This window comes from Jatropha curcas, chromosome 8 (assembly GCF_041381405.1).
Source record: "Jatropha curcas cultivar XTBG-Jc1 chromosome 8, XTBG_Jcur_1.0, whole genome shotgun sequence".
NCBI lineage: Eukaryota > Viridiplantae > Streptophyta > Magnoliopsida > Malpighiales > Euphorbiaceae > Jatropha > Jatropha curcas.
The window spans coordinates 3,553,633-3,562,208 of NC_143158.1; the positions used below are offsets into that span (position 1 = coordinate 3,553,633).

Below are 8,576 nucleotides of genomic sequence, written 5' to 3' on the forward strand. Positions count from 1 at the left end.
TAAATTCTAAGTATCTAATTATTTCTAATAACTAATCATTCAAAAATATTCTTCTCGTAGCTTAAAATTAAGGAGGAATAATATATTTAAATAAAAATAGAATTAAATAGACTCTTTTCGCTAACAGTTTTTAGGTGTAACGTGTATATTAATTTTGAGAATGAGAGATGGACGAGGCTTATTATGAAATGTTTTTATTTTTTATGTTAGATGAAATATTAAAAAAACAATTTACAGCAGTTAATTCATTTTATAACTAAATAGTAATTAATTTTACCGGACAGGTAAAAATAAAAAGACAAAAGAAATGCTGATGCGAAACTTGTCCTGTAGCAGAGGTGAGGACGTGATGTCCTTTGGTCGTAAGCGTGGGAAGATATTCGAGTACACAGAGAGAGACAGAGAAAGGAAAGGAAAAGAAAGGAAAGAGAAGAAAGCGGAGAGGAGAAGAGAAGATAAGAGAAGAGGAGAGGGGAGGAGGAGGAGCAGAGTCTAGTTAGGATATTAGTCACAAAGACAGTCACAGAGCTTTTTTTTTGTATCTAAGTGTGTGTATTTTCCCAAGAAAAGAGTTGCCCATGTACACACTGTAATCATATATAAATCAACCCTCTACATTTCCTTCAATAATGCCTATATTACATCACATTGTTATTATTATTTTTTTATTGTTACTATTCTCTTCTCTTTTGAACTTTGACTGAGAAGAAGGCAAGTACAAGCAAGCAAGAGAGAGAAGAGGCTTCTTTCCTTGCAGCTTTCGGCGCTCTTTCTCTCTTTCCCTCCTTCCAGATTTGGCCAGCTCTTCTCTTGCTTCCCCTTTTTTTTATTTATATATACACTATTATAAAAATATATCTACTCTTTTAGTTATTAGAGCAACAACAAACAAGGACCAGCCAATTCCTCTGCTTCTTTATATTCTACTTAAACCAAATCAGCCTAATCTTTAGCAAATTGGTTTCCTTTACCACAAGCAGGTAACTTTTTTTAAGCTCACTCTCTCTTTCTAGATCTTCCCCTTTTCTGGGTTCGTTTTATTGGAGGGATCTTTCCTGTGCTCTAACAGTAGCAGATCAAGAGGTTTTTGCTTGTTTCTTATTGATTCTTTTCTGGGTTTGGCTTATAATGCTTCTTGCTTGTGTCTTTTGATTTTGAAATTGATGGGGGCCATTCGATTAATCTGCTTCATTTTTTTTAATTTATTTTTCTCAATATTCTTCAAGACAAAAACTTTTCAGTTTGGCTGCTTTTTGAATTGGACAATAAATTATTCTTTTGGAATTTGGAGCAATTAGTGTTGCCGTTTTAACGGGGGAAGGAAAGAGCGTGGCTTAGGCCTGAAACATTGGGTACACTTCCAGAGTGCACACGGTATATTTATTGTGGCATAAGTGCAGATGCATTTTCTGGGCATTCTATATGTGTATTAATTGTGTCTACATCATATATTTTTGGTCCATGGTGTGTTTTGGATTCACGAGAAATGACATGTAAATTTTGGGGACTTGCTTGCATATTCCAACTTATGTACGCAAGAGCATAATCAAATGCCGGTTAATTCTCATACGCAATGTATGAAGTCATAATGCTTAATCCAGTCTCTAGCTGTATGACAAGAATTTGCAGTTTGAACAGTGAATTTTAGCATTTGAGTTGAACCTTACGCTTTGTCACCCACAACGAAATCAAGCACAACAGTTTAATGGCTGGGGGATGGGGTGGGCGTTTTGTTATACTGTTGATTAAGCTTTAAACGTTTATTTTTCTTTCAAAAAAGACGTGTATGATTTTAAACGTCTTGTATATGTTTACAGCACTGTGTTCAGGTTCGGTTGACCAGTCATGAATGATACTTATACAAGGGATTCAAAGAATTTTTTGGTACCTGGTCAAGCTTGATCATTGCCTTGTCTATGCTGTCTATTGGAATACAAGATATGGGCATGCTCTGCAGTAAACAGCGTCGTTATAATGAAGCAGACGCTGAAGAGAATGCACAGGTGAATTATGTTTTCATGAAAAACAAGCTTCTTTGCCTTCCACTCACAGTTACTAGAGCAATCTTGAATAGTTTAATCTGCAACAGTATTTATGCTTTATTCTTTTCTCTCTCGTAACGCAAATTGATATTTAACATTAAGCATCTTCAGGCTGCAGAAATTGAAAGGCGGATTGAGCAAGAAACAAAGGCTGAAAGGCATATTCAAAAACTCCTACTACTTGGTACTTCCAATTTGAATGAACCTGTGATTGCATTAATTGTTTGGCATCTATAAAGTAGTTGCTTGTCAATGTAGGAGAGTTCCATATACATGGTTTAGAAAAATAGGGTCAACAGGAGGCACCGTGCATGATTTCCATGAAATAGTTCCTTCCTGCATTTAGTGGGACAATGATTATGAATTTCATCACTTTCACATGCTTTTCTTTTGGATGGCTTATGGTGTTACCTGAAGACTTGAACGTTAATTTCCTTCATTTTGTTGGTGAAAAAGTTTTTGTTCTTTTTTCTCTTCATATCTTTAGGCTACGGATAGAGATAACTTGAGGTGGAGTGCTCAAGTAACATAAATATTTGACTGCTTTCCTTAGTACACAGTTTCTGTTTTCTGATGCTGTGACCGATTAAAAAACTTGTGCTTGTTTATGTCAGCCTGCATATTCAAGTATAGTTTCTTTATTTGAAATTCGGTAGTGCAATTATTTTATTTTGACTTCTTTCCTTTCTCTTGTGTGCCTTCAAATGCTTTGGTTCCTTTTCCATTTTTTTTATCCCATTTTCTTTCCCTTTCTGGATTGTTTAATGTGCTGTTTTTTACAACCTTTTATGATGAAGGAGCTGGAGACTCTGGGAAGTCCACAATATTTAAGCAGGTAAGATATTATCTTACTCCCTTAATTATGTTTATTGAAATCCTACTTATACAAAATTTTCATGCATGATGCAGATAAAGCTACTGTTTCAAAGTGGATTTGATGAGTCGGAATTGAAGAGCTATATCTCAGTCATACATGCCAATGTCTATCAGACAATAAAAGTATGCAATACTTGACAGGGTGTGTTGGTTATTTCCCTTTTTGCATAATGTAAAGAATATGTAGAGTCGGCCATGATGGCAACAATTTGAATTTTAGAGTTGTGAATGTTGTATTGAGACTGCAAACAATGTGTTTGAACAGATATTGCATGATGGATCAAAGGAATTGGCTCAAAATGAAACAGATTCATCAAAGTATGTCATATCCAGTGAAAATAAGGTTTGAATTCACCATTTCAATGTCTATTGCATTGTTTCAAGTGAGGCATTTCTTTCTATTTTGGTCAGCAATGGTTTATTAGAGATGCAATGTTGTGAGTCATCTAGCACCCATTGTTGGAATGGAATGTTGCGAAAATTTGACGGTTTTTGTTATTTTCCTGAAGAATGTTGGAGAGTCCTGTTTTTAAGAGGATTCGCTGCTATAATCAATTCGTTTTTCATTGTACATCAGGAAATTGGAGATAAATTTTCAGAAATTGGAGGTAGGTTGGATTATCCATGTCTCACCAAAGATCTTGCACAGGAAATTGAAACTTTATGGAAAGATGCTGCAATTCAGGTAGTCAGTTTGTTATGTAAATACATATATTGATTACCAACAGCCAAGCATCTTTCTGATGGCTTCAGATTTTATTTTTATGTTTATCTATTAGATAATTGAAACTAATCTTTTCAATTGTTTATCAATGGGGCATTCCTAGTATTAATGTTAGTTTATACTTCTAGGAAACTTATTCCCGGGGTAATGAGCTTCAAGTTCCAGACTGTGCCCATTATTTCATGGAAAATTTGCAAAGATTGTCTGATGGCAATTATATTCCAACTAAGGTATTTAGTGAATTTTGCTTATTCTTTCCATATCATGCAAATTTTATCCATATCTTTAGACAAAATTATCCATATCGGGATAATACGTTTTATAATGAAGTGAAACTATTGGCCAAATGCAGCATATACTGATAACATTATCAAAAAAGCATCTGGATTGCTCTGACTCATGCTGATGCGTGTGCTAATCACGATGAGACTGTCTTGATGCAACAGCTAATATAAAATATAGATCTTAGATTTCTCTAGAGGGGTGGATTTGGGGGAGACTCCAAAATATTTTTAAAATTTACTTTACAAAATAGTGCAATTTTTTTTATTTGGTCCCCTAACTTTTGAATACTTTTCTTTGGCCCTTCCTGGTTTTGGAGTGTAGCTCCGCCCCTGCTTCTTTACTGTTTATATTGTGAGGGAATATTGGATTAGCTGGTGCAAGGTAGGGCTAGAACTTTTTTAGTTTGGTCAGCTGATAATACCATTGAGAAATTGAAAAAATACATGATCAAATGAAGTTGGAAAATAAATTAAAATTACAAACTTTAAAAATTGTAACTGTATTTTTGTTTTTCTAAGTCTATTCATTTGCCAGTATAAGTATTAATGAGAAAATTTACATGTCTCATCAATGTGACTAAAGTTTGATAGAAAATAAGTAAAGAAAATAAACATGATGAAAAAGGTGAGGAAGAGAAAATTAGTGCATTTTGCTTGAAGTGTGATTCAATGACTCTTTATGTTGCAAAAGAAATCCTTCATATTTTTCCTGGATTCTGATAAATAGACAATGCTTGCCAGAAAAAGAATAACTAATTTAAACTTAGTTAACTATTTTAATTATCATTAACCTGTGATGGAAATTGATAAATATAGCTCAACTGGGAGCTTATTCCTTGACGTGTATTTTGAAACGTGCATGAAAACTTTACGAGTGACTATAAAGCATGGGTTATTGGTTGGGGTGTCAGTGGGGAGGGTGCAGGGACATTAATAAATTTCCTATTTCATATATGATAATGCTAAAATAATTTAACAAAAGACTTAAATTAGTTCCACTTTTGTTTCTATTATGCATTGGGTTTTAAATTTTTATAGCCAGCTTCTCTGGACAGCTTATTTTGAAAACTTTGCTTAAATATTGATATGACATTTACAGTTATTTTCACCCGCTTCTAAGTGTACTTTTGATATTTCAGGAGGATGTTCTTTATGCAAGAGTACGTACAACTGGTGTTGTAGAGATCCAGTTCAGGTGAACATTTAAGTTTTATAATTTGACTGATCTTGACCCTTTAACATGGGATCATGACACTAAACATCTTTGTCTTATAGCAGTTTTACTTGCAAATAAACTACAACATGATTGAAAAGTATGTTTTTCTGTGCGTCTGGCATCACAAAAGAATAATCTTCCATTTATTTAATCCATATGTTCCTTATATGTGCACAATGGCTTTATATAGTTAAATCAATAACTCGTGATGGCTTCAACTTGGCAGCCCTGTTGGAGAAAACAAGAAAAGTGGTGAAGTTTATAGACTTTTTGATGTTGGTGGCCAGAGAAATGAGAGACGGAAATGGATTCATCTATTTGAAGGAGTTACAGCTGTAATTTTTTGTGCCGCGATTAGCGAGTAAGATTACCCATTTTATCCATAGGACATTGAACCTTGTTTTTTAAGCAACGATAAGTATTCCCTTTTAATATGGGATATTTGATTCCCTTTTAAGTAGTTTGTGCAATAACTGTTACTTATGTGACATGTGTCATTACTGTCTGAGAGCAGTCTCTTTTAAAATTTACCAGAGTGAGCGCTTAACATTTAGTTTGAAATGTGAAAATTATAGCACCAGGGCATATTTCAATTGGAACAGACCTTGAATAGGTAATTTGTGATTTAGGTATGATCAAACACTCTTTGAGGATGAAAACAAGAACCGTATGATGGAAACAAAGGAACTTTTCGAATGGGTCCTGAAGCAGCCATGTTTCGAGGTTTTCCTTTATGCCACTTATTTTCATTTTCTCTCTCTCTTTTTTTTTTCTTTAATATTACATTGTTATATTAGGCTTGTGAATTTAGATGGTTGCAATTCTTGTGTGCAGAAAACATCCTTCATGCTGTTTCTTAACAAATTTGATATATTTGAAAAGAAGGTTCTAAAAGTAAGAGTTACATGGTTCATTTTTTATTAGTAAATACAAGTAAGCATTAGTTTGAACCTGTGACATTCCACATTGTGTAGGTGCCGCTGAATGTATGTGATTGGTTCAAAGATTACCAGCCAGTTTCAACAGGAAAACAAGAAATCGAGCATGCATACGAGTAAGCATTTTTGTACATGTTTTCCAGTTAGTTGCTTTGGTCGAACGATATTGACACATTGAATGGATAAGAAATGCAACAATCTTATTTTACAATTTTCTAGTGATGTACATTTTGCTCAACTTTAGATTAGTTAATGGGTGTATGATGAGCTTCAATTGATAGCTATATAGTACATTGCTAGAATTAAGGTTTTAATGTTAGGACAGTTTATTGAGCTTGATGATACAGCCAATTGTAGGAACTTGCCAAAATAATTGGTGAATCCTTGGTGGCTTATCGATGCTTTTTGAACCATCCAAAATTACTTTCTTGTTTCCAGGCACTCACTGATCATTACTGTTGATCTTATCCTTCAGATATGTCAAGAAGAAGTTTGAGGAGTTGTATTTTCAGAGCACAACCCCTGATCGTGTGGATCGTGTGTTTAAAATATATAGGACCACTGCCCTTGATCAGAAACTTGTGAAGAAAACTTTCAAGCTTGTAGATGAGACTTTAAGACGAAGAAATCTCTTCGAAGCTGGCTTATTGTGACCAAGAAGGATTTACTTTTAAAGGAAATGTTCATAGTTTGCAGAACTTAGTACTTTGAAAATTAAGAGTTGGAAGAAACACCTTCATCTGATGACTGCTGGCGTTGCAGGCTAAAAATTTTGAATTTTCATTTGGTTTTACTTGCGCATGCCCAAAGAAGAATATTTTACCAACCCCCCATGAACATGATTTCCTTTGACTGGTAATTTGTCTAGAGAAAGACCTTCTGAGAGGAAATGTTTTCTTGCCTGTTCTGTTTTCAGATAGAACATATATATGAAAGCAACCTTGTGTTCTTTCTATTCCAACACAGATCATTATCATGTTTTTTCTGCCCTAATTAACTTTTTTTTTAAAAAAAATTCAGCTTCTGCAGTCATCAGAGGAATATTCTTAGCTATGTTGTGCTGGTTTATGTTTTTATCTTTCCCTTAGGATGAATCCCCTGAATACGAATCAGCTTGTCTAAGTGCAACTTTCTTATTAGGAAGATCTTTCTTGGATCTTTTTTCTACTTGCAGCTTGTCAAACATTTCAATGGTGTCAAAATTTATTGTTCTCTGTTTTTTTTTTTTTTTTTTTTTTTGATCATTTTGATTTGGTGGTGCGTGTATTGTCAAATCAATGGACATTGGTGTTTGAGCATACCAACAAGATACCAACTCAAGATGTTGATGTTGCTTATATTATTCATTTTTCTACACGTGAAATTCGTTGTCAATGAGACTTTGGTGGGTCCCAACCCTTAATAAAGAAAAATATGGTTATTTTCGTCGGTTGCATTGCAGTTGTGGAAGGCTTACATGCTTCCAATGAGATTAGGTGCATTCCACGTTTGCTGCTCTTCAACGTGCATGCGATGATGCGACTGCCGACTTGCCTGCGAGGTTTAGCCCCACCCACCAACTATGGTCCCTAACGCTCTGTTTTTCTGCGTCTTACTAGAAAGTAGAAAAATGTCACACCAATGATTTCTCTTTCTGATGTCCATTTTCTAGAAAATAAAACTTTGCGGAGTTACGAACTTTTAACTTAGCAGTAACTTTTTTCTTTTAGAACGTTCTATTTATTTATTTATTTATTTTTATTTATTTATTTATTTATATGGAAGTCCAATGAGTTGAAATAAACTCGAGATTTCTCGCTTCACATTTAAGTAAAACGATCAAAAAGACCAAACCTAGTCGAGTATTTATTTACTTATTTATTGAGCATATAGTTATAAAATGAGAGAAATGTCTAAAATGGCTTGATACTGACCTATGTAAAGAACTAATAATTGAGCAAGAGACAACTTGGAACCGTCTGAAAATAATTATTTACATTAAAATATTTCTAGTTTTGCAAAGGGTTTGCCTAAATTGGATCCATAATCTCACATGTTATCAAACCAATCAAAATATGAATTTTTGTTGAAATGAGATCACACACTGAAAAAAAAAAAAGGAATAATATTTAAAATTTTTTTATTCGCATTGATTTGATCCATATATATGAGATTATGAAGTGATCTAGACAAATATTTTTCTTTTGGAACACTCAAAAAATCCCAAATTGTAAATTTTTTTTCATGCACTGATTATTTGTAATCCAACTTGCTAATATAGATAATAGTTTTAAGATTAAACAAGGGTAAAAAAGTTTCCACCTTCAAAAATATAAAGAAAACATTTTTACACCAACACCAATAGATAAAAAGTTATAAAAATAGTCTATATTTTCTCAATCAATCACAAAAAAAAAAAAAAAAAAAAAATAATAATAATAATAATTCAAGAAAATTCCATTTTCTGATGTTGAGAGAGAAATCTGAAGAATGGATAAGATAACCTACAATAACAGA

General features: G+C 33.5%; 1 protein-coding gene across 3 annotated transcripts; it reads left to right on the plus strand.

The window, feature by feature from the left end:
• Positions 1-405: 405 nt before the first annotated feature.
• Positions 406-7,041, plus strand: LOC105638071 (G protein alpha subunit 1). 3 transcript variants are annotated; one of them, XM_012221791.4, is made up of 14 exons: positions 406-1,083; positions 1,818-2,003; positions 2,154-2,226; positions 2,840-2,877; positions 2,952-3,041; positions 3,184-3,261; positions 3,496-3,603; positions 3,771-3,872; positions 5,066-5,121; positions 5,369-5,503; positions 5,772-5,865; positions 5,977-6,036; positions 6,117-6,196; positions 6,556-7,041. In XM_012221791.4, the coding sequence occupies exons 2-14, from the start codon at positions 1,917-1,919 to the stop codon at positions 6,731-6,733; spliced, it is 1,179 nt and encodes a 392-aa protein (XP_012077181.1). In that variant the 5' UTR covers positions 406-1,083; positions 1,818-1,916; the 3' UTR covers positions 6,734-7,041. The 3 variants fall into 3 exon arrangements, with proteins under 3 accessions (XP_012077181.1, XP_012077180.1, XP_012077183.1); XM_012221790.4 differs by having other exon boundaries at positions 406-980; XM_012221793.4 differs by lacking the exon at positions 406-1,083 and adding an exon at positions 1,141-1,721.
• The last annotated feature ends 1,535 nt before the right edge of the window (positions 7,042-8,576 follow it).